At 36.9% G+C, this 27,149-nt stretch overlaps 1 protein-coding gene and 1 pseudogene across 4 annotated transcripts in view; both read left to right on the top strand.

Annotated features, from left to right (window-relative positions):
* BLVRA (biliverdin reductase A) overlaps window positions 1-27,149 on the top strand; it is an 84,899-nt gene that overhangs the window by 19,843 nt on the left and 37,907 nt on the right. For 3 of the 4 annotated variants that reach the window (XM_011386355.2, XM_023526593.1, XM_011386354.2), the window contains one exon: window positions 24,401-24,522. The exons of the other annotated variant lie outside the window; for it this stretch is intronic. In XM_011386355.2, coding sequence (XP_011384657.1) covers window positions 24,458-24,522 — 65 coding nt within the window. In that variant the 5' untranslated portion in view covers window positions 24,401-24,457. The remainder of the gene's footprint in view (window positions 1-24,400; window positions 24,523-27,149) is intronic. 4 annotated transcript variants of the gene reach the window in all.
* On the top strand, window positions 7,707-7,825 carry LOC111734426 (annotated as a pseudogene).

Genomic DNA, 27,149 nt, shown 5'->3' with positions numbered 1-27,149 from the left:
TTTGAATAAATATCCAGAAGTAGAGTTACTGGGTCCTTCTTTGTCTCTTGTTATAGCCTTTGTTTTAAAGTCTATTTGGTCTGATATAAGTATTGCTACCCCAGGTTTTTTTTTTTTTTTAAATTTTCTTTTGCATGAAATATCTTTTTCCATCATTTTACTTTTAGTCCGTGTATGTCATTTGATTTGAGGCAGGTCTTGTAGACAGTATACGTATGGGCCTTGTTTTCTTATCCATTCAGCTAACGTATGTCTTTAGATTGGAGCATTTATTCCATTTACATTTAAAGTGATTATTGATAGGTACATAGTTATTTCATTTTATTATTGGTATTAAGAGGTGTTTTTCCCCCATTCTTTTTATAGAATTCCCTTTAACATTTCTTTTAATTCTAGTTTGTTGGTAATAAATTTCTTAAGCTTTTTCCTGCCTCGGAAGCTCTTTATCTCACCTTTAATTTTAATTGATAGCCTTGCTGGGTAGAGTAGTCTTGCTTATAGGTTCAAGTTTTTTATCACTTTGAATATTTCATGCCAATTTATTTTGGCCATCAAAGTTTCTGTTGAAAAGTCAGCTCACATTCTTATGGGAGTTACACTTGTAACTGGCTGCCTTTCTCTTGTTGCTTTTAGGATTTTCTTTATGTCTCCAGCCTTTGGCATTTTAATCATGATGGGTCTTGGTGTGGATCTGTTTGGGTTCCTCTTGTTTGGGACTCTTTGCTCTTCCTGGATGTGTATGTCTGTTTCCTTTGCCAGGTTAGGGAAGTTTTCTGTCATTATTTTTTCAAATAGGTTCTCAATCCCTTCCTCCCTCTTTTCTTCTTCTGGTACCCTATTATGTGGATGTTGGTATGTTTGATGTTGTCCAAGATGTCTCTTAAACATTCCTCATTTTTTAAATTCTTTTTTCTTTTTGCTATTCTGTTTGGGTGTTTTCTGCTGCCTTGTCTTCCAACCTTCCCTCTGATTTGGTCCTCTGCTTCATCTAATCTGCTGTTGATTTTTTCCAGTGTAGTCTTCATTTTGGTTATTGTATTCTTATATTCTGACTGGTTCTTCTTTAGGTTTCTGTGCCTGTTTTTATACTTATTGTCTTTTTGTTGAAGTCCTCACTGAGATCATCTATTCTTTCACTGAGTTCATTGAGCATCCTTATAACCATTGTTTTGAACTCTGCCTTTGGTAGGTTGCGTGCCTCCATTTCATATGTTTTTTTCTTTTTTTTTTCCTGGAGTTTTCTGCTGTTGTTTCATTTGTAGTATGTTTCTTTATTTTCTCATTTTAGTTGCCTCTCTGAGTTCGTTTCTGTATATTAGGAAGATTTGTTATGCCTCCCAGCCTTGCTTGTCTCCATTTTGTTTAGTTCTTTTCCTGGAGCTTTGTTCTGTTCTTTGACTTGGAAATGCTTTTCGTATTCCCATTTTGGTTACTTTCTTGTGTTTGTTTCTATGTATTAGGTAAGGTTGCTATGTCTTCTGGTCTTAGTAGAGCTGCTTTATGTACTAGATGTCCTGTGTGGCCCAGTGGTGCAGTCTCCTTGATCACCTGTGCCGGGGGCTCTGGACCTGGTCCTTGAGTGGTTGTGTGTTCCCTTGTTGTAGCTAAGCCTTGATTGCTGTTAGCACATCAGTGGATGGGATTAACTCTCAGGCTGACTGGCTGTGGAGATTGGCCACTCCCACAGGGTATGGTGCTCTGTTGTGGTCTGATGCCTGACTTTGGATGTGTTGGTTCAGTGGCCCCTTGGGAGGGGCTCCCATGTAGACCAAGTCCAGGCGCTGCCTTTGATTGCTTATGGCTTTCTGGTAGGAGCTACAAAGCAATCCACAGATGGTTGCTGCCTACGCTTAATCTGGAGGCAAGTGGGAGAAACCACAGTGTAAGCCGAGGTCAGTTACCCCCAGTACTGGGCCTGGGATGGCTTAGTAAATGGACCAGTGCATCTCAAGGCCTGGGCCTGCCTGCCAGCTGCCTGTATAACTCCACAGCTTTAAAAGTCTTTGAGTGGTATGTGAATTGGGGTGGGGGAAGAGACCTAGGGAGTCACTGGGGTGAAGTGAACAAATTTCACCCAGCCAATGCAGAGTCAGGGTTCATGCCAGTGCTGAATCTGTGCCTTTCCATAAAAGTCTCAGATCACAGCAAAGAAAACTGCTGTCCTCTTTAGGCCTTCAGACCCTTGTGATCTGTCTAAAAGATATTGCAGCTTGGGTTGGCACCAGTGGCTCGCCACCAGAAGTATCCCCCGAAATGTGTAGTCTGCTGTGTGGGCCATGTGAGCCAAGGGCTGCTGCCTACCAATAAATATGTTGCCCAGGGAAGCTGTGGGTTGGGGCTAGCTGCCCAGAAACAGGCTGCTGTGGTCAACTTGTGGGCTGGGTGGGTCAGGGCCCCAGTGAGACACAGAGTGGAGTGAGCTGATCTCACTCAGCTAGTGCAGCTTCATAATTGCCTGTGGGATGGGGAGGAGAGTTCAACACAAGCAATGTGACACCCACCTATAGACTGCCTGGAGGGGTTCCCAACAGAGGGGCAACAGCAGCTGTCCCTCCAGTCCTTGCCCCGGTGCCTCATGACTCAGCATTTTCTTGTGTGTCTCTTGTGCCTCCCAGGCTGCTGACCCTCTGCCAGAGCCCAGGGTGAGTGTCTACAAGTGAGTGAGTCTGTACACAGTCCCTTTAATGAGACATCTGGGTTTTCAGTTTTTTTCCATCTCACTAGATGGCCAGAGTCCTCCTTGATTTTCATAGTCATATTTTGTGGGAACTCCTCTTTCTGGGCTGGGGAGCCCTTGTGTGGGGCCAAGGCCTCTCGTTCCTTCAAGGGAGCCTCCACAGTTACACTCTCCTCGCTGCTCAAACACCATGCACAGGTGTGGAACCAGCCTCCTTCATGTCTTTGCCTCTCCTACCAGATTCGATGTGGCTTTTTCTTTATATCCTCAGATGTACATGTTATGATCAGCCAGACTTCAGGTGATTCTCCAAGTTGTTTGTTCATCATTAAAAGAGATGAACTTGCTTTTACATTGCCCACTGTCTTGACTGGAACCTAACTTTTCAATACCGCAAGTCATTCTTAACCTTCCTCAGTCTGGCTTTGGCCCATAATGAAATTGATGTTAAATAATTTTTTAAAATTTATTTTTGTAATAATGCAAATACACATACCTAGAACAAAACTTAAAAAGTGCAAAATGGTAAACAATCAAAAGTAAGTCTTCCTATTACCTTATCCCCCTAGCCTTCTCTTCATGGAGCTGACTTCTTTCAACCACTTTTTGGTGGCTCTGACTTTTTATCTGAAGGCCCCTATTACTCACCCAAATACTCATGTCTTATAAGTTCTGAAGAAAGAATAGAAACTTTGCTTACACAGCCTGGCCCGGTAACAGTTCCGCCAGTCATCAATTACCTCTTCTGTCCTATAATTTCAACCTTCTTTCTTTGATGGCTTTTTCATCTCAACCTTTTAAAAACATTCCCAGACGTTGGATCCCCTTCTAACTATTCCCCCTTCTCTTTTACCTTAAACATTCATCTTTCCATGTCTGTGACCATGTTCTCACTTCTCTTTTATATCTGATCCCACTACGATCTGACTTGCTTCTCATTGTTCCACTAAAACTTCTCAGGTAAAGGTCACTAGTGGTCTTCATATTGCCAAATTGGGTGGAAACCTTTTCCTTGAAGCATTTGACACACTGCCCATGTTCTTTAAATGTCTCCATGACACCCCAGGGTTTCTGCCTGTCTCTCTGGTTACCTTTTCTCAGACTCTTTCTTAGACTCCTCTTCTCTCTGCTCCTTAAAAGTTTGTGTTTCCTAGGCTACTTCTTGCTCTACTCACTGTCCTAGGGAACTCAGCTGACCTCACAGCTTTTATTTGTCAGTTGTATGTTTAGGAATGTCCCAAATGGATCTGTTAAACCAGGCCTTCTTAATTCCAGATCCATACATCCAGAAGCCTGGATTGCTCATCTTCACTTAGAGGTTCCACAGACAGCTCAACCTAGAATGGAGTTGCTCTTTTTCGCCTGCCCCAAATATGCTTCTCTTCATGGGGTCCTCTCATAGAAGGAGACCACTGTCCTCTATTTACCTGGCCTAGAAGCCTAATGTCCCCCTCATTCCTTTCTTATATTCCATGCTGTAAATCCTGTTATTTCCTTGGTTTAATCAGTCACCAAAATTTTTGTTACAACGCATTGTGCCAGACTCTAGACTTGGCTTTATGGCTATAATGGTAAAATCCGTCTGTCTGTCTGTCTGTCTCTCTCTCCATATGTGTGTGTGCGTGTGTGCGTGTGTAGTTACAGATACATGTATATAGATGTGGTATCTGTACTCACGGAACTTACTGAACTAGTGAAATCATAATACTTTTCAGATCTGTTATTTAACTTTCTGCCTGCTCATCACTTCCTTACTTCCTTAATTTTGTACTTAATCTCCTTTATTTTACTTATCTCCTCCAGGTCATTCTCTTTCCATTTTTTAGGGTAGAGGAGGAGACCTCAGACACACAGGGTACTTCTTAGCCCTAGGACATGACACCTTTTCTTTATTGATTTGTACAAAGTTCCTCTCTTCTATTTATTTTTTTCTTCCTTTTTTGTCTCTGCCCTTATTCTCACCCTCCCAAAAAACAGCTGTTCTAATATAGAAAATGTTTACCTTTTTGTTTGCATGTAGTCATGAAAATATATGTTATTGTTTTTTTACAAATACCTTTTTCTTATAAATACATTTACATACAGTAAAATTCACCTTTTTTGGTGTACAATTGTGCGAGTTAAAATATACGCATGGATTTGTGTACCCATTACCATAATCAGAATTCAGATCTTCCAAAACATTCCCTTCTGTTGCTTCTTTGCTGTCACAGCCTCCCTGTTCTCTAACCCCTAACAATCACGGTGTGATGTACTTTAATTTAAATAATTGTATTGTGTTACAGTTTATATCTTGTTATATTTATTTTTTCCATTCTGAACTATGTTTTCATGATATAACATAGTTTATCTGCTACACAGTACCGCATGATGTACATCCATTTAATATTAACAAAACACCTATAAACAATATGCTATTATTACCTCTCTTTGTAGATTAGAAAAATGAGGGTTAAATAAATTGCTCTAAGTCACAGGTATTAGGAACGGAATGGGATTCCAGCCCTGATGTTTCTGACTCCATAAGTGCCCTTTTTCTTGTCCATAATCAGCTAATCCTATCCATACTATTCAAATGTCATTTCTGCTTTATGAAAAGTTTTCTCTTTGAAGACTTTATCTCTTGTTTGTTACCTTCCATTCTCTGACTTTGAGTATAGCTGTGTGCCTTGTTTATCTTAATATCCCCTCACACATAGTTTGTCCTCACTAAATATCAGTTGACTAAATATTAGGATAATTCAGAAACTGTTTAATAATCTTATAATGGAAGCCATACCTTGGGTTGGTCAGTGAATATGTAGAAGAAGGAAATCATGACAAATTTTTAAGGAAAATTTGCGAGGAAAAGGATGGACAAGGATCACTAGTCACAGTCAGGCCTTTGATTTCAGAGGATGTTTGTCAAATGCATGAATGACTCCCAGGATTTCAAACATTTCAAGCTGGGTGCCTGATAGAATTCAGGGAGCCACTGGTCTTTGCTTCCTGCTCAGCGCACCGCCAGTTAGGTAGGGCAGATAACTGGCCACCCAGGTCAGGGTGAGACTGCCAGGTGGAAATGTCCAGTTTACATTTCTTCTTGAGAATTTGAGCTTAGAGGAGAGGATGGTTCACAGCTCAAGATGTTAGAGCTTTTAGCATAGAAGTGGTAACAGAAACCTTAATAATGAAGGCTCTCCACAACCTCCAGGATGAGAAAAGAACAGAGGACAAGGTTTGAGCTTTGGGAAATATACACATCTAGGGGGCAGAAAGGCTGAGTGGAGGTGGCAGTAGTAGTTTGGAGATGTGAGGAGTCAGGTGATTTGGTGACATTGGACAGGGCATAGTCAACAACAGAGAGTTCCAGAGGTGGGGCGGCAGAGGATGCCAAGCACTGTAGAGGGAATCTCTAAAAAGGAGATGGGAGTAAGCCAAAGGCTGTACAAGCTGTAGAGTTCTCATCTGCTTAGAGCATCTTTGGATATTAATGTCTGTTTTGAGCATTTGCATTTTGAATAACTAATATAGTCATGTGCTTCAAAATTTTAAAGGATTTAGAAAAAAAAAAACTTGCCCTTGAGAAGTCCTCTTTTCTCCTAGCTTCTCATGCTCTCAGGCAACCAATGTTATTGTTTCTCAGCTATCTTTTTGGAGAGATTCTAAACATATACAACAAATATTTTTCCCTTCAGCTGCCCCTCTCCTTTTTTTCACTCAAACTTAATGTACACGTCTTACATTGGTCTGTATTTTGCTACTCTCACCCAATAATATATCTTGGAGATCAATACCTTTCAATACATAAGGAACTTCTTTGTTACTTTTTATAGCTGTATAATATTCCATTTTAGGAGTATACCATAACTTATTTAACCAGCTTCATATTAACAATCTATACATTACTTTTGTTGTCAAACCTTTTGATCCTTGTAAACAGTGAATGAAAAACATTAGATTGTTCTTCCCGACTATTTGTATTTACTTTCCCCGCTCCCAAAGTGGTAGTCCTGCATCTATCCTCATGTCTCACACCTTGAAGTTCTTTTATGATGATTTTACATTTTCTTTCACCCTCTTAATCTCAAAACATTTTTTTTTTCTAAATTGACAGAGTATATTCTCTTAATTGTAACATTTTCTAAATTCTATTACCAGATCTGGAGCTCCAAACACTAGTTTCTCTGAGTCCAAGAAGGGGAGCCTGCTCGCTCTGTGACTGTGATTTGGCCCTAAATTAGTTTTTGAGTCACTTTGCTATTCCTATGTGTGTCCATTTTCTGCTGTCTTGAAACTGATCCTGTTCCTTTGTTCTTTAAAATACTGTCTCTACAGAGCTGTGTATATAGTGGCATTTTACCAAAGGTTCAAGAGAGCAGAACACAGCAAACAACTCAAAATGGAAATTAAGACATCCTGATTTTTAGAAATCCATTGTCTATGCCTCCACTAGTCATGTCTTACTGGCTCCTTTTTCTGCACACTTCAATCTCCTCAGAACCTACATGCACTTTCCTCTTTCCTCTGCTTTCTGCTGATTTCCACTCCCAAAGTTTTAGTCATCACTACAGAGCAGTTTAACCATCTCTTTGATCTGTTTAATCTTCTCATATTTGGATATTTTTCCAGGTATCTTTCTGTTATTGATTTCTAATTTAATTCCCTTGTGGTCTCAGAGCAGACACTGTGATTTCTGTTTTTTTTTTTTTCTTTCTTTTTAAATTTGTTATGGTATATTTTATACCCCAGATGTGGTCTGTCTTGATAAATATTCCACATGTGCTTGAGAAGAATGTGTATTCTGCTGTTGTCGTATGAAGTAATCTATAGATGTTAGTTATATCCAATTAAAATTGATGATGTTATTGAGTTCAAATATGTCCTTACTGATTTTCTGCCTACTGGATCTGTTCATTTCTGACAGAGGAGTATTGAAGTCTCCAACTATGATATTGGATTTCTGTTTCTCCTTGTAGTTCTATTGGGTTTTTGGCTCATGTGGTTTGATGCTCCATTGTTAGGTGCATACATGTTAAAAATTATTATGGTCGATGGCCATGCTACCCTGAACAAGCTCAATCCCATCTGATCTTGGAAGCTAAGCAGGGTCGGGCCTGGTTAATATTTGGATGGGAGACCACCTAGGAAGACTGGGTGCTGTAGGCATCAAAATAAAAAAAATAAAGGATTGTCATCTGATGAGGTCCTTGCAAACTGTGAGGTCAACCAAGAGTTGCCTTGACTGAAAAAAAAAAAATCATTATATCTTCTTGGGTCCCGTTATTATGTAATATCCTTCTTGAAATTAATATAGCTACTCCTGCTTTCTTTTGATTAGTGTTAGCATGGTATATTTATCTTCATTCATTTACTTTTATTCTGTATGTGTCTTTATATTTAAAGTGGGTTTCTTGTAGACAACATACAGTTGGGTCTTATTTTTGATCCACTCTGACAATCTCTATCTATTAACTGATGCATTTAAATCATTAACATTCAAAGTGATTATTATTTAGTTGAATTATTATTTGTTACTCTTTTTTTGTTGCTCTTGTTTTTTGTTCCTATTTTTCTCTTCACCCTTTTTGTGCCTTTTGTGGTTTTAATTGAGCATGTTGTATGATTCAGTTTTCTTTTTTTACAGTATATCAGTTATACTTCTCTCTTTTTACTTTTATTAGTGGTTGCCCTAGAGTTTGCCATATGCATTCACAGCTAATCCAACTCCACTTTCATATAATTATACCAGTTCGCAATTAGTGTGAGTATCATAAAATAACAAAATAATTCTATTCCTTCCTCTTATTCTTTGTATCATTGCTGTCATTCACTTCACTTAAATATAAGCATACATAAGCCTATAAATATATACATAAAAAATATATATAAGCACACGTAATTGAATACATTATTGCTGTTCTTATTTTGAACAAATTGTTAGGTTAATTAAGAATAAGAAAAATAAATCCACTCAATCAGAACAACAAAAAGAAAAAGTAATTAAAAAATGAGAATGGTTTAAGAGACCTCTGGGACAACATGAAGTATAAAAATATCTGGATCATAGGAGTACCTGAAGAGGAAGAGAGAGAGCAAGGGATTGAGAATCTATTTGAAGAAATAATGACAGAAAACTTCCCTAACCTGGCAAAAGAATTAGACATACAAGTTCAGGAAGCACAAAGAGTCCCAAACAAGAGGAATTCAAACAGACCCGCAAGACACATTGTAATAAAATGCCAAAGGTCAAATACAAAGAGAGACTCTTAAAAGCAGCAAGAGAAAGGCAGCGACTTAGTTGCAAGGATACCACCATAAGAATGTCTGCTGACTTTTCAGTGGAAACTTTGCAAGCCAGAAGGGAATGACAAGAAATATTCAAAGTTATGAAAAACAATAATCTACAACTGTGAATACTCTACCTGGAAAGGCTTTAGATTAAAATGGTAGGTGAGATAAAGAGCTTCCCAGTCAGGAAAAAGCTTAAGGAATTCATCACCAACAAGCTAGCATTACAAGAAATGTTAAAGGATCTTCTATAAAAAGAGAAGGGGCAAAAAAGAAAATAGAAATAACATATATGAATAATAAAATGGCAGTAACAATGTATCTATTAGTAATCACTTTAAATGTAAATGGATTAAATGCTCCAGTCAAAAGACATAGGGTACCCAAATGGATAAGAAAACAAGACCCATGCATATTCTGTCTACAAGAGATCCACTTCAGATCAAACAACATTAACAGAATGAAAATAAAGGGATGGGGAAAGATGTTTCACGCAAATGGGAATGGAAAAAAAAAGTTGGGTAGCAATACTTATATCAGATGAAATAGACTTTAAAACAAAAGTTATAATAAGAGACAAAAAAGGGCATTACTTAATGATAAAGAGATCGATAAATCAAGAGGCCATTACCCTAGTAAACATATGCACCCAACATAGGAGCACCTAAATACCTAAAGCAATTATTGACTGACATAAAAGGAGAGATCAATAGTAATACAGTCATAGTAGGAGACTTTAAAACCCCATTGACACCAATGGACAAATCTTCCAGGCAAAGAATCAACTAGGAAACAATGGGCCCAAAAGACACACTAAAACAGATGGATCTAATAGATATTTTCAGAACATTTTACCCCAAAGCAGCAAAATATACATTCTTCTCAAATACAGTGGAACATTTTCAAGGATAGGCCACATGTTAGGATACGAATCAAGTCTCAATAAATTTAAGAAGATTGAAATCATATCAACTGTCTTCTCTGATCACAATGATATGAAACTAGATATCATCTACTGGGGAAAAAAACTGGAAAATACACAAACATATGGAGGCTAAATAACATGTTGCTAAACAATGAATGGGTTATTAATGAGATCAAGGAAGAAATCAAAAGATACCTAGAGACCAATGAAAATGAAAACACAACGACTCAAAATGTATGGGACACAGCAAAAGCAGTCTAAAAAGGAAATTCGTAGCAATACAGGCCTACCTCAAGAAACAAGAAAAATCTCAAACAATCTAAACTTACAAGGAAAAGAACTAGAAAAATAACAGAAAACAAAGCCCAAAGTGAATAGAAGGAAAGAAATAATCAAGATCAGAGTAGAAATAAATGAAATAGAGTCTAGAAAAACAGTACAAAATATTAATGACATCAAGAGCTTCTTCTTTGAAAAGATAAACACAATTGACAAACTCATCAAGGAAAAAAGAGGACTCAAATAAAATCAGAAATGAAAGAGGAGAAATACCATGGACTCCACAGAAATACAGGGGATCATAAGAAAATACTATGAACAATTATATGCTAACAAATTGGACAATCTGGGAGAAATGGACACATTCCTAGGAAAATACAATCTCTCAAGACCGAGTCAAGAAGAAACAGAAAATCTGAGCCAACTGATTACCACCAATGAAGTAGAATCGGTATCAAAAACCTCCCCCCAAAAAACAAAAGTCATGGACCAGATGGCTTCACAGGCAAAATTTACCAAACTTTCAAAGAATTGTCACCTCTTCTTAAACTATTCCAAAAAATTCAAGAAGAGAGAAGGCTTCCTAACTTCCTTTATGAGGCTGCCATTACCTTGATTCCAAAACTAGACAAAAAACTATAGGCCGATACCTCTTATGAACATTGATGCAAAAATCCTCAACAAAATATTAGGAAACCGAATTCAGCAATGCATTAAAATTATCATACACCATGATGAAGTTGGTTTTATTCCTGGGATGCAAGGTTACTACAATATCCACAAATCAATCGATGTGATACACCACATCAATAAATCAAAAATTAAAAACCTTTATGATAATATCAATAGATGTAGAAAAAGCGTTTAACAAAATCCAGCATCCATTTATAATAAAAACTCTCAGCAAAGTGGGAATAAAGGGAACATACCTCAACAAAATGAAGGCCATATATGACAAACCTACAGCTAACATCATACTCCAATGGGGAAAGCCTAAAAGCATTTTCCTTAAGATGAAGAACAAGACAAGGAAGGCCACTTTCAACACTCCTCTTTAACATTGTATTGGAAACCCTAGCTACAGAATTAAGACAAGAAAAAAGAAATAAAAGACATCCAAATTGGAAAGGAGGAAGTAAAACTCTCATTTGCCAATAATATGATACTATATATAGAGAACCCTAAAGATTCCATCAAAAAGTGTTAGAACTTATCAGCGAATTCAGTAAAGTAGCAGGTTACAAAATAAATATTGAGAAGTCAGTGACATTTTTATACACCAATGATGAACTTTCTGAAAGAGAAATTAAGAGAACAATCCTATTTACAATTGCATTAAAAACTATAAAATACCTGGGAATCAAATTAACCAAGAATGTAAAAGACCTGTTTTCAGAAATTAAGTCATTGAAAAAAGAAATCGAAGAAGATACAAATAAATGGAAGTATATACCGTGTTCATGGGTAGGAAGAATCAACATCATTAAAATGACCATACTACCTAAAGCAATCTATAGATTCATTGTAATCCCTTTCAAAATAACAACAGCATTTTTCAAAGAGCAAGAACAAATAATCCTAAAATTTATATGGAACCATAAAAGATTCCGAATTGCCACAGCAGTCTTGAGAAAGAAGAACAAAGTTGGAGGTATCACACTACCTGATATCAAACTATACTACAGGGCTATGGTAATCAAAACAGCATGGTACTGGCACAAAAACATATACATTGATCAATGGAACAAAATAAGGAGCCCAGAAATAAATCCATGCCTATACTCTCACTTAATATATGACAGAGGAGGTAAGAATAGACCATGGGGTAAAGACAATCTCTTCAATAAATAGTGTTGGGAAAGTTGGACAGATACATGCAAAACAAAAAAAAGCTGGACCACCTTCTTACACCATATATAAGAACAGACTCAAAATGGATTAAAGACTTAAATATTAAGAACTGAAACCATAAAACTTCTAGAAGAAAACATAGGCAGTAAACTCTCTGGTATTACTAAGAGAAATTTCTTTTCAGATATATCTCCTCAGGCAAGGGAAACAAAAGAAAAAATAAATGGGAATATATCAAACTAAGAAGTTTTTATATGGCAAAGGAAACCATCAACAAAACAAAAAGACAGCTGACTGGGAGGAGATATTTGCTAATGTTACATCTGATAAGAGGTTAATATCCAAAATATATAAAGAACTTATACAGCTCAATAACAAAAAAAATCAAACAATCCAATTAAAAAATGGGCAGAAAACCTGAACAGATACTTCTTCAAAGAAGAAATACAGATGGATAATAGACATACGAAAAGATGCTCAACATCACTAATCATCAGAGAAATGCAAATTAAAACCACAATGAGATATCACCTCATACCTGTCAGAAAGGCTATCATCAATAAATCAAAAAACAAGTGTTGGCGAGCATGTGGAGAAAAGGGAACCGTCGTACATTGTTGGTGAGATTGCAAATTGGTACAGCCGCTATTGAAAACAGCCTGGAGGTTTCTCAAAAAATTAAAAATGGATATACCTTTTGACCCAGCAATTGCATTTCTGGGTATTTATTCAGAGAAAACCAAAACAATAATTCATAAAGATCCTTGCACTCCACTATTCATGGCAGCACAATTTACAATAGCCAAGAAATAGAAGCAACCTAAATGCCCATCAACAGACTATTGGATAAAGAAATTATGGTTTATATATACAATGGAATATTACTCAACCATTAAAAAAGTGAAATCCTACCATATGCAACAATATGGATGGACTTAGAGGTTATTATGCTGAGTGAAATAAGTCAGACAGAGAAAGATAAATAGCATATGAATTTCACTTATATGCAGAATCTAAGGAACAAAGAGAGCAAACTAATCAAAAACATACTCACAATTGTAGCTGGGAAAATGGGGTGAAGGGTTAAAGAAGTATAAATTAGTAATTGATAGTTGGTCACAGGGATGGAGAGCATGGCAGAGGGAATGCAATTAACATTAATATGATGGCCAGGTGGAGGGCCAGGGGAGAGAGGGAGCAATTTGGGGGATTGTTTTATGAACTATATAGATGTCTAACCAATATACTGTATACTTGAAACTAATTTAAATAAATAAATTTTAAAAAATGCAAAGAATAAGGAAAATAAAATTTATTTTACCTTCACTTAATCCTTTGATGCTCTCCCTTTATGTAGATAGGTTTCTGACCTATATTATTTTCCATCTCTCTAATGAAATTCTTTTAACATTTCTTGCAAGGTAGGTCTACTTACATCAAATTTTCTCACGTTATTGTCTCAAGTTATTGTCTGAGAAATCTTTATTTCTCCTTCATTTTTGAAGGATAGTCTCACAGGATACAGAATTCTATGTCAGTTGTTTTATTCTCTCAGCACTTTAAAGATTTCATTTCATTCTCTTCTTGCTCACATGGTTTTTGAGAAGTAGAATGCAATTTTTTTCCCTGACTTCCTTCAAAATGTTTTTTTTTAATGTTTGATTTTTCTGTAATTTGAAAATGATATGCTTAATGAGTCATTGCTTTTAGAGGGGCGGGGAGCAATTTTTCTGATTGCCATTCTCTGAACTTCCTGAATCCGTGCTTTAGTGTTTGAAATTAATTTGGGGATTTTTCCAGTCGTTATTGTTTCAAATATTTCTTCTGTTCTTTTTTTCTCTTCTCTTTCTGGTATTCACATTACCTGTATGTTAAAGCTTTTGTAGTTGTCCCACAGTCCTTTGATATTCTGTTCTGGGTTTTTTTTTTTTTTTCAGTCTTTGTTCTCTTTGATTTTCACTTTTGGAGTTTACTATTGAGATATCCTCACGCTCAGAGATTCTTTCTTCATCTCATGAAAGATTTTCTTCATTTCTGTCACAATTTCTGATCTCTAGCTTTTTTTTTTTTTTTTTTTGGTTTATCCCTAGGCTGTCCATCTTTGCTTACATTGCTCATCTGTTCTTGCATACCATCAACTCATTAGGGTCTTTAGCATACTCATCATAGTTTTAAATTCCCAGACTGGTAATTCCAACATTCTTGACATTTCTGGTTCTGATGCTTGCATTGGCTCTTCAAATTGTTTTTTGCCTCTTTTTATGGTTTGCCATATTTTCTTTATAGCTAGATACAATATACTACGTTAAAGGAAATACTGTAAATAGGCCTTTAATAATGTGGTGGTGAGTTGTGAGGGGAAGAGAATCATTCCGTAGTCCAATGTTTAGGTTTCAGAATTTTAGTGAGACTGTGCTGATGGACTGTGAACTTCACAAGCATTTCTCAGTTTTTTTTTTTCCTCCCCTCTTGAGTTGGTTAGAGTGGGTTGGAGTTGGGTATTTCTCTTCTCCCAAGTAGAATTCTAGAGTGGACTGGAGTTTGGTATTTTCTTTCCCTGAGGTCATTTAAGCCCTGATAATACCCTAGCAGGGTAGCCTCTGGTAAACTAGTTTTCTCTGAGGTCAGGCCTTATTAAGAAGAACAGAGTGCACTGGTATATTTCAGAATGGTTCCTTTCCTTCTCCCCTGCTGGAAGAACAAGGAGAAATTTCTCTAGTATTTACTGTTGAAGTCTGGTCAAGCTCCTGGAGATACATCTCACAAAATTGAGAGGGTCTCCCTGTGACTCATTCCCTGGAATTTTTAACTCTCAGAGTTGTTCACACTGAGCCTCCAGCAATTCATCCATTACAGTTCGGGCTTTCCTACTATAGCACTGGTTCCTGCGGTGGTTTCCACTTATGAGTCTCTCCTCTGGTAAGTTGTTACTCTCTGCATTAGCATCTCTGTCTCTCCAATCTTGGGGGCTGCAGTTTGTCTTGTATCCTCATCTCTCTAAAGGATCCTAGAAGAATTGTTATGTTTTCAGCCTTTTAGCTTTTTGCTTGTTGTTAGGATAGAGTTGCAACTTGCAGCTCCTTACATTTGGAATGGGAAACTGGAAATCCTCATCACTTTGATTTGCAGTTTCCTTTCACAACATACTTTGAAGAGGTCTCATGTAAAATGAAGAGGCACAGATAAGATGGTCTAGCAAGTCATTTTCCTCAAAAATACAGTTCTTTTCCAAAGAGGAACTCAACTGTTAACACATCAGTATTTTCACCCACATCTTGTCCCTGTGTGTTAGTTTTTCAAGGAAACGTCCAACCCACATTCTAAAGCACTTAATCATTCATTTTGAGACTATGTAAGCCAGGTTTCGTATGCAAGATTGTGTGTATCATTAATGAGATTTTTAAAAAAAGCAATTTGGTTTATTACAGAAATTGATATGTTTCTTAACCTTATTGCTCTTTTAAAGCTAAGAAGAAGCTTATGTTCTTGGTTGTTATCTGGAATTTAGTAATTCAATAGTTAATCTTGGGAATGCCATAAATATTTAGCATAATGAGGAGATTGCTTGTCTCCTTGGTTAAAGAAGAAACAGACTTTTGATAAGGGGTATGTGTATTGGCTGTATAGACTTTTCTAATGACTGACTTACTGCTTTTTGGTACATGAGACTGTCAAAAAATAAAAATTAAAAACTAGACTTCCCCAGCAGGTACTGGGCTAAATTGCTTCTTGTCAGTTGGGCATTGTGGCCATTCTTCTCTTATTCTCCTAGGGTTCAAAGAAGAGAAGCTTGGAACTACATTTCTTCAAGTTCCCATTTATATGTGAGGTTGGCCAGTTAGTTGCACTTTCAGGAAATTTGGAAGGCTGAAGAAAGATACTATTAAATACAGGGTAAAGTTGTACTCAGATGTGTAAACCAAGGCCGGTTTAAGCCAAGGACGGTGTGTGGTTTAGCAGTAACAGGCAGTCAAGCTCCTATGAATCACTTTCTCCCAAGCTGCAGCCTGAGAGAGGATGTAAACTCTTTCCAGACATCTTGGCTTCCAAGCAAGCTCTTGAGACTCACTTGTTTCAATATGGCAGGGACATGGTCAGCGATGGCTTCTCTGGCTTTAGCTCCCCAGTGGTTGCAATGGTTTATGTAAGCCTCTAATTTCCTGTGTTAAAACTGTATACTTAGAACTCATAGAGTGATTTATCTTTTCCAGACTTAATTTTGACGAATATTTTGTGGGATTTATAACAAATATAGGAGTAAATTGTGTAACAACAATGATACGAAGTCCTGGAGAGAAGAGATGGAAGTATACTGTTGCAAGGTTCTTATATGTGAAATGGTATAATATTACTCTAAGGTAGACAGTGGTAAGTAAAATATGTATAATATAAAATCCTTAAAATAATCACTAAAAAAAGTTACAACAAATAGCCAACAAATGAGATAAAATGGAATAACAAGAAATGTTCTATTCATCTAAAAGAAGGCACTAAAAGAGAGAGAGAACAGATTGGACAAATAGAAGACAAACAACACGATGGTGGACTGAAACCCAACCATATTGATAATCACTGTGTAAATTGTCTAACTTTATTAAGTGGCAGAGATTGTTAGTTTGATTTAAAAAGCAAGTCTTGACTATATTCTGCTTACAAGAAACTAGATATAAAACCACACATAAGATTGGAAAAAAAAATACCATGCTAATACCAATCAGTGAAACCTGGGAGTGGATAGTTAATATTAGACAAAATTAATTTCAGGGTAAAGAATACTACCAGGAATAAAAATGGTCATTTTAGAATGATGAAGGGGTCAATTATTCAGGAAGATATAACAATCCTACCATTTATGTACCTAATAACAGTTTCATAATACATGAATCAAAAATTGATAGAACTAAAAAGAGAAATGTGCATATTTAAAATTCAGAAATTTTAATACCTCTCAATAATTGATTTTTTAAAAAGACAAAACCAATAAGGTTATAGAAGACTTGGACAACCTTATCAACCAACTTGACCTAATAGACTTGTGGAACAGTCTACCTAACAACAGTGGAATACACATTCTTTTCAGGTGTGCCCAAAACATTTACCAAGATAAACCATATCTAGATAATAATAAAGTATTCAAATCATTTAAAGAATGTCATCTGACTACAATGAAATTAAGTGAGAAATACATAACAGAAAAATATCTGGAAAATTGCTAAACATTTGCAATTTAAACACACATCTGAATAATCCGTTGGCCAAAGAATCAAAAAGGAAATTAGTATTGTTAACTGAAAATGAAAGCATGGCATTTTACAATTTGTGGGATGCAACTAAACCATTGCTAGTACTTACAGAGAAATTTATAGCACTGAATGCCTATTTTTGAAAAGAAGAAAGTTTTCAAATCAATGATCTAAACTGCCATTCTCAGAAACTAAAAGAAAGAAAGAAATGAAATGAAAGGAAAGGAAAGGAAAGGGAAAAGGAAGGAAGGAAGGAAGGAAGGAAGGAAGGATTTTAAACTCCAAAGAAGTAGAAAATTTGAATGAAGATAAGAGCAGAAATCAATGCATTAGGAAACAGAAAAAAAAAAAAATTAAAAAAAAATCAGCGAAATCAAAAGCTATTGGTTTTAAGATCATTTTAAGATCATAGAATAGATGTTTATAAGAGATCTCTTCAATAAGAGGCCATTTAAAAATACATACAAGTATTTGTATGTACTTATAGACAGTTCAGGAAAAAAAGAGAGAAAACATAAATTACCAATATCAAATTTGAGATAAAGGACATCGCTATGAGTCTAGAGTCTACAAGTATTAAAAGGATAATAAGAGTGTATTGTGCATGCCTATATGGCTAGGAATTCAACAGTTTTCTTATAAGACTCTGAAACTGTGATTTCACTTATATGTGGACTCTAACGAACAAAAAGAACAAACTAATCAAAAACATACTCACAAATATAGTGGACAATTTGGTGACAGAGGGGACGGGTTGGGAGGCTGGGAGAGTGGGGTGAAGAATTAAAGAAGTATAAATTAGTAGTCGATAGTTGGGCACGAGTTTGGGGAGCAAAGCACAGGGAATGCAGTTAGCATTAATATGGCTAAGTGGAGAGCTAGGGGAGGGAGAGAGCAATTGGGGGAATCGTTTTATGAACAATATAGATGTCTAACCAATGTACTGTATACTTGAAACTAATTTAAATAAGTAAATTTATTTTAAAAGAAATGAGCAACTTGAATGTGTGTGTGTGTGTGTGTGTGTGTGTTTGTGTTTGTGTGTGTATGTACATATACCTTTGAACTAAACCTATTAAATAGAATCTGTAGAACCTTTCCACAGAGAGAAATTCTGCTAGAATCAAGAAGCGGATTGCTATAATGTGAAATGCCTATAGACAGGGACATTTGTCAGGGAACCGCTGGCGACTTCCAGGAGCTGAGGGCCTCTCTTACGATTATGAGGATCTAAATTCTTCTGGCAACCACATGAGCCTGGGAGAGCACCCTGAGCTGGTGAGAATATAACCTGGTCAGCTCCTGAATGCAATGTTGTGATATCTGAGTAGAAGACCCAGGTAAGCCATGTTCAGATTTCTGACCCATACAAACTGTGAGATAATAAATTTGAAAAAGGAAAGACATCAGAAAACAAGGTGAATGTTATATGGCTTATCATTTGTGTGTTTAGTCAACTCCCAGTTCTCTAAAACCCAGTAACAATTGAGAAAGTCATGAAACATTGGCATCTAACAGTAATTATACTTCAAATTATTCAAGATCAACCACTCCATAATCCAATCAAGAAACATTGTTTAGAGCTGCCAGTTCTTCCTCAGAAGGATTGAGATAACTTACCTATCCACATAAAAACCAATAACCATATAGGGTCATCAGTTCCTACGTGTAACACAAAGAAATGTTGACAATCAGGTTCTTGGGCAATTCATTCCAGTTAGATTCCCAGTATAGCCTACTTTAAGCCCACTGCAGATACTTTGGTGGCAAACATGTATGCTCATTAGTATTATGATCTATTATGTGCAATATCAAGCTGAAGTTTAAGCTCAGGCCACAGCAGATACAAACCCAACCCAGCCTATTGCTTCACAGCCTCTATTTGGCACATGTTCCCAGAGAATAATTCCCACCAGCTCCAAACCTTGTAGACCAAGAAAGTTAGCCCATGAATTAGAATGTTTAGACAAAGATGTCAGCTAAAACTTGCTAGATTTGATGTACAGGTTCTCAGGAGCTGCAGTTCTCCTTAGCATTGAGTATTTCTTTTCTTCTTTAGTCAGTTTATTATGGTAATGGAAGCTATGCTACTGGTTTATGTACAGCAAGTTAGATGATTTCCTGTTAGGCAAGAAGGTCAGCAGCAGGCTTCTTATAATATTGCCAAAGTTAACAATAATGGGAAACAAATAAAAATCTAAAACTTGAAGAAATGGGTCATTTTATAAATGATGGGCTTGATGGTGGTGGTGGGAAAGGGGCAGATGAAGGTGCCAGTGCAATTCAAAGTCTTGGATTAATGGCTACAGCTTGGTCTTTTATCACTTCCTTATTTACTTCACAATACCAGAGAGGCCTCCTATTGTCAACAGTTAGGTCTGAAAAACTGCCAGGTGGAAAGGAGGATTTGACTTTAAGAAAGTGTTGTTAATAAAAGTGCAAGTAGAAAAAAATATATATGTACAGAGGTGTTTCTTTTCTCCTTTAAACTCATACATATGAATACTGTAAGCAGGAATTGATTACTAATTGTGTTATTTTTAAAAAAAAATTCTAATAGAACATAATGTAACAATTTTGGTCTTCCAGGTTTTATTCATTTCAATTATGTATTTTAAGAAAGACATATTTTTGGTCTTAATTGTTTAAAGAGCTGCTTCACCTATTAATATCTATAGTTAATAGCTCAGCCAGTGTGGAATTTAATATATTATCTATTTTCCATAAATTATTATGAAAGATTTAAAAAGATTTCATAGTTTTTAACAAAGAATGTTATATACCTAAAATGTGCTAGTAGCATCTTGTCCATCTGTAAAGCAATAAACTTATCAGTAATCATAATTTTATTGGATAAAGGAAACCTATTTTAAGGGCATGTATCCCATCCACTGGAATTAGTACCTTTGAGAAAAGGCAGCTCTTCAGTGGAATTAACAGTGATATAAAATATTTCATACAGGCATTATAAAAGGCAGTACTTTTATAAAATGAGATATACTGGAAATCATTCCACATCACAAGAAAAGAGAATTGCCAACCAGTAACTCTCATAAACGCGGATGCAAACATTCTTGATAAGACTTTAGCAGTTATAATCATCAATACATAAAAAGGATAATACCAAATGAGATTTATCCTAGGAATGAAAGGTATCACCATATCAACAGATTTAAGAAGGAAAAAACACATGATTATCTCACAGAATCAGAAAAGGTGTTTGACAAAATTAGACCATTTATGGTTTAAAAAATCTCAGCAAAATATGAATAAAAGGAAAGATTCACATCTTGATAAAGGGTATACAAAAAGGAAATCTATATAATTAACATCGTTCTTCATGGTGAAAGACTGAATGCTGTCCTCCTAAGATTGGAAAGTAGGCAAGAACATCCACTCTCACTACTACTATTCATAATCATACTGGAGGTCCTATCCAGTGCAGTCAGACAAGAAAGATGAACAAAGCACATACAGATTGGGAAAGAAGTAAAACCATCTCTTCATGTTTGACTCTATGGTTTATGAAGAAACTGATAGAATCTACAAAAAAAAAAGCTGCTAGAAGTAATAAGTGAGTTCAGCATGGTTTCAAGATACCAAGTCAGTATACAAAAATCAACTGTATGTGTCTATTCTTGAACAATTGCAAATGGAAAGTAAAAAACAATACTACTTACAATAGCACTAAAATCATAAAACTCTTAGGTATAAATCTAACAAAATATGTACAAGATCTATACACTGAAAATGATAGAAAGAAATCAAAGAAGACTTAAATGGGGATATATATCATGTTCGTGCATTGGAAGATTCATTATTGTTAAGATGTCATTTTTTTTTTTTTAAATCAAACTGACCTATAGATTCAATGATCCCATTCAGAGTCCTGGCAGGAAATTTTTTTTTTGTAGAAATTGATAAGCTGATTATAAAATTTATATGTAAAGTCCGGAGAACTACAATTTTGGAAAAGAAAAAAAAAAGCTGGAGGATTCACAGTAACTGACTTCAAAACTTACTATAAAACTACAATAATCAAGACTGTTCACATAAGTGCAAAGACATTTCAACTGAGAAAAGATAATCTTTCTCAATAAATTATGTGGAACAATTGGAAGTTCGGGTATATTTAAATATAGGGTTGGCGTACCCCTGACTAGTTGTAGGCAGTTGATACAGCCTATGGAATGAATACACATTTGCCTCTCTGCTTAAAAACAAAACAAAACAAAACAAAACTTGATTTATACCTTACACCATGTACAAGAATAAATTCAGATTAGAACATTATAACAAGCTAAACTAAAACTATAAACCTTCAACTATAAAGTTTCTGAAAGGAAACAGGAGAAAATCATTGTGACCTAGAATTAACCAGAAGAATACTCTATTAAAAAAAAATTTTTTAAGCTGGACTTCATGAAAATTGAGAACTTTTCCTTTTCAAAAGACATTTTTAAGAAAATGAAGACAAGCTACAGACTAGGAGTTGTTTGCATATCACAAACCTGACAAATTAATTGTATCAAAAATATATAAAGAACTCTAAAAACACAATATTAATAAAACAATCTAATAAAAAGTAGTAAAAGATTTGAACAGATATTTCACCAAAGAAGATAATATAGATGACAAAGAAGCACATGAAACAATGCTCAACATCCCTAGCCATTATGGAAATGTAAATAGAAACCTGGAGGAGATACCGCAACACATATTTTATTTATGGCTAAAATAAAAAGAGGAGGGAAACAACAAAACCAAGTGCCGGTGAGAGTACAGAACAACTGGAACTCTCATACATTGTTGGGGAGAATGAAAAACAGTATAGGTACACCTTGGAAGATAGTTTAGCAATTTCTCATAAAGTTGAACCTACACCATATGACTTAGCAAAGTCATATTCAGGATGAAGGAGATCTGTGTTTGTACAAAAAATAGTACTTGACAATCTATAGCAGCTTTATTCATAGTTGAATGAATTATAATTTATTCTTACTGAATGCATAAGAAATGCTCTTCAATTGCCAAATGGATAAACAAACCACTCCATGCATACAATGAACTACTTACTCAGTGATAAAAAAGAAATTAATGATACATGCAACGTCACTGATGAAAAGTGCACTGTGTTAAGTCAAAGCAAGGCTCAAGACTACAAATTTTATGATTTAATTTATATGACATTCTAGAAAAAGCAAAACTATTGGGACAATAAATAAATCGGTAGTTTCTGGGATGGGGTTGACTACAAAGGTACATAGGCAATTTTGGAGGGGGTGATAGAAGTGTTTTTGCATTGAATGTGGTAGTTATATGACTATTTTGGTTATAATTCAGAAACTACACTAAATTATTTTATTTTAATATAAATTATAAATTTTTTTATAAATATGTACATATTTATAAATTTTTATTTATAAAATATAAATAGTTTATAATGTAATCTGCATATAACTTTATTATATGCACAAAAACCTAACCGACGATGTTAGGAAAGTATATATAGAGTATAAGATGCCCAAGTTTTGAAAGCTTTGAAGATGTCCATTGATGGACAGTAGGTAGAAGCTAATTTTAGTCAAGGAGAACAGGATTTGCTGACTTAGAAGTAGCAATCTTGTGTGCTCTGCAGACTTTCAAGTTATTTGGAAAACCAGAGACCTAAAGTTTCACAGTAGAGTAAGTGACCCAAAGGCAATGCTGGAGAAGCAGGCTGGAGCCCAGTTGTGGAAGGCCTTATATGTATTGTAAAGAACTTGGATATTTTTCTTTTAGTTGCTGTCTTAGTTAGTTTGGGCTACTGTGTTAAAGTCCCATAGACCGGTGACTTAGAAACAACAGAAATTTATTTCGCATAGTTCTGGAGGCTGAAAGTTCAAGATCAGGCTACCAGCATGGTTGGGTTCTGGTGAGAGCCTTGTTTTGGGTTGTAGACTGCTGACTTCTCATTGTATTCTCACAGAGGCAGTGAGCAGAGAGAGGAAGCAAGTTCTCTCGTGAAGCTTATAAGGGCACTAACCCCATTCAGGAGGGCTCTGTCCTCATGACCTCACCTAATCCTAATTACTTCCCAAAGGCCCCACATCCCAGTGTCATCGTATTGGGGAATAGGGTTTCAACATAAGAATTTGGCAGGGGGCACAAACATTCAGTCCATATCATTTGAGAAAATAAAGTGTGTTAATCAGAGGAGGGTCTTAGTTTTCATCTTAAGTGACTGCTGTGGCAGGCCTGTATATGGATGACACATGGGAAGGGTAAGATTAGAAGCACTGAGAGCAGTTGGTGACTTATTACATTGTCAGGCAGGAGGCAAAGAAGTCTCGGGCCAAGAGTAGAGTAGTGGACACAGGAAAAGGGGCAGAATCTGGGAAGTGGTGACAACTGGATAGCAAAGGTGATGGAAAGGGGCGAGTCTGGGGTGACATTTATGTTTCTATGCTCAGAGACATCCAAAAAGAACTAGATTTAAGGGATGTGTAGAGATAATTTTTTTTACCAGTTTGGACTGTGTTGAGTTGCTGTCTATAACTTTTAAAAGTCTACTTGATTTCTTGCTCTAATACTCATCACATATAGCCTTCAGCAGTATACCTAAATAATGAGGAAGCCTAAATAATAAGTAGAGGGGGACTGAAGTTGGTTGGAACTCAGAAAGCCATAGTGAGGAGTCTGAGTAAGGTGACATCTCATGGTTTTCCCATTTGCCCTGTCTGCCAGCTTTTCACTAAGCAACTGTAGCATCTGAGTTACTCTCAGTTGTGAGTCACTTGTCCACTGGAAAAGGGATTCAGGGAGGATAGAAGTACTGTATAGATGGTATGCTAGATATGGCTGAAAGTAGAAAATCTCTCCTCATTGGACAAGTGTCAGAAGTGGAGAGCCAAATGTGAAGAGACTTTTCTTTGGATGACACAGGTCAGAGCTCCTGTAGAAATATATTTTGAGTAGAGCTGACTTCTCTCAGCTTGTGTTTCAGGGAGTGTCTTATCTCACCCTTACATGCTACAGCTTTTTGTGTATTTTGGATTGGCTCCTTTACTCGTTTGTCTAGGTCATGTCTGGTCCTGCTGACCTGTCTTTGTTTTGTTATTTTCTGCTAGACGCCTGGAATGTTTTTAAACCCCACCTTCGTCCCTTGTGTTTTAGCCTAAAAGAAAGTTTGGCGTGGTGGTGGTTGGCGTTGGCAGAGCTGGCTCCGTGCGGATGAGGGACTTGCGGAATCCACATGCTTCCTCAGCATTCCTGAACCTGATTGGCTTCGTGTCCAGGTGGCTTGCATTTGCTTTATGCCTTGTTATTTATGGGAAGCCCATTGGGATGGAGTAAGCCTTGGGACAGAGAAATTCTCCAGACCCAGGAGAGAGAGAGCCAGCTCCAGGTTCATTCCAGAGAACTGTGCTCAGAGTCATCCCCACAAGATCTCAGATTTGAATGGGTGTGGGAACTGAAGAGTGTTGGGCCTACAGCTTGATGTGCAGTGAGTCAGCCTAGAAGGGACTACAAAGGCAAAAACAGGTAAGATGAGCATTGGACCTTACAGTTACCGAAAGCACAATGAACACATGATAGGCTGGCATGAATGAAGGCTTTAGGTGTGCAACAGTTAACCATTACATCAGATATCATAAGCATCATCCATGAGATGACCCTGGGCTTTACAAGCCCTACCAATTATTTGACATATATATTATTATCAAGCCCACTTTACAGATAAAAAAAACAAAAACAAAAAAAAACAGCCACAGAGAGGTTAAGTAATTTGCTGAGGTCACATAGCTGATTTGAATGTAGGTCTATTTGATTCCAAAGCCCATCTTTTAAACACCAGGCGTTATTTTCCCTTTGATAATTTTGAGCCCCACTTTCAGGCTTCATTTCTCTCTTATACCCAATTAGAATTTATCACAATCATTCTTTTTCCTGCTCCGTGCTCAGGTCCTTCCTTTACCTCTCACCACTTCCTCAAACACACAGACACTACTCATGGCATGTAAATAACTAATGGCATGTAATATGATTTATCAATATTAATTGTGAATTAGATGTAGGCATTGTGTTGGCTGAGGAAATGTGGCAGTGAGGAAGTTAGGCACATCTCTACTTTCTAGTGCTTTAGAGAAATCAAATACTTAAACAGAGCCTAAGTAACTATTGTGATGGTCCATGCAGACGATTTTTTATATTTTAATTTATGGGTCATACTTTCTTCCAATTTGCTGTCTTAAAATTTGGCCCTTTCTTGAAGGATTTAAAGTAGACTTTGGGCCACTAAGGAGACCCATAAGTGCTGGGACCTGCCTTTGGTCAGTCTTCCCCTCCCAGTAAGATTCTAAGAGAGTTGCACACAAATGGGAGATAAAACTTATTAGCCACACTATAACTTCCATTACCCCCCTATTTGAAGCTCTGATCAAGCATGATGAAGCAAAGCCTCACCTTTTCCCTTTAGCCCTAGTCCTTTGCCAGTTGGCTGCCATGACCGATGCAGTGGGAATTTCTAAAGTTCCCAAATTATGTGGAAAGATCGCCAGCTCAAATCCCACTGCTTTACTGCACCCTTGTCATTGTCACACAGTTCCCCTTCTTACATACCCTGTTCCTTATGACCTTCTTGCCAAGTCCTACTTTCTCCCTAGGAATTCTTTTCTGAAACCATAAACTAGGTGTTTCTTGCCTTCCTTGAATCTCCCACATGTATGTACCCCAGGACGTTTCTCCTGTTAGTTTTGTATTGTTGTCATATATGTGTATGTGTGTCTTCCCCGCTCTACCAAACTGTGAGCTCATTGTAAGCTGAGGACTTTTGTTCATTCTTTATGATCTTCCTTTTGGTACCTAGCACACAGTAGGCAAACAGTCAGTATTGGTCTAATTCAGCAGTGTAGATTTGGTGGCTCCCATAGGAAGAAACTTACCATAATGTCCTTTGGGAGCCAAACTTCCCCAAATGCCCTCTGCTTGCTGCAACTTGAGGGGAGCTCTAAGCTGACTGAGAGCCTTTTTCTGGCTGCCTCATTTCCTCTGTGACATCCATCACAGGAGGACCACTCCACTTTTCCAGCCTCTGCACTAGAGTAGTGCAAATGGCCAGGGCTCTCAGTCCTTTTCAATTAGGAGTCCCTTCTTGCTCTACAGCAGGGACCCCAAACCCCAGCTGTGGCCTGTTAGGAACCAGACACACAGCAGGAGGTGAGTGGCAGGAGAACCAGCAAAGTTTCATCTTTATTTGCAGCTGCTCCCGAGTGCTAGCATTACTACCTCAGCTCCATCTCATATCATCAGGCATTAATTAGCTTCTCATAGGAGCACCTGTCCCTGGTGCTGAAAAGGTTAGAGACTACTGCTCTGTAAGAATCCCAAGGCTTGGAGTTCCTGTCTTGCCTCTCCTACTGATTAGCCATGGCAGCTTCTGCCTCTCTGGGCTTTGTCAACTCAACTGTAAAGAAAGCAGTGACATTTGCCTTCCATTGACCATCATGAGGCCAGGATATATGTGAGGGAGCTTGAAGTCGCACAACAGTTTGCACCTCAAAGGTATATTGGATTTGAGTTAGGTTTGGTAGCCATAGTGTTTGGCCTGGTGTGTGGAGCTGGCAGTGACCGTAGAAATAATTTCTCATGAGATAAAAGGAGATTAGTTTTTGTTTGTTTGTTTTTTTAATTTCAGATATGAAGTAATTCCAAGATTCCCACATCATATAGACCATTAGTGGTAGTGTTGGCACTCAATGCCAGGTCCCCTGACTTTAACCCTGAGGCGATTTTTCCCATCCATGTAGAAAATGCCCTGAATGTAGGAGGATGGAAATTTCTTCATTTCCCAAAGCTGATCATCAGGACATGGGGTGAGAGGAGAAAAATGATGCTCATTTATTCTACGCCATTGTTCTGCCAC

The sequence above is a fragment of the Pteropus vampyrus genome, unplaced genomic scaffold (genome assembly GCF_000151845.1).
Source record: "Pteropus vampyrus isolate Shadow unplaced genomic scaffold, Pvam_2.0 Scaffold1206, whole genome shotgun sequence".
NCBI lineage: Eukaryota > Metazoa > Chordata > Mammalia > Chiroptera > Pteropodidae > Pteropus > Pteropus vampyrus.
The sequence above is the reverse complement of the archived record's forward strand: the minus strand, read 5'-3'. Positions and strand labels throughout refer to the sequence as shown.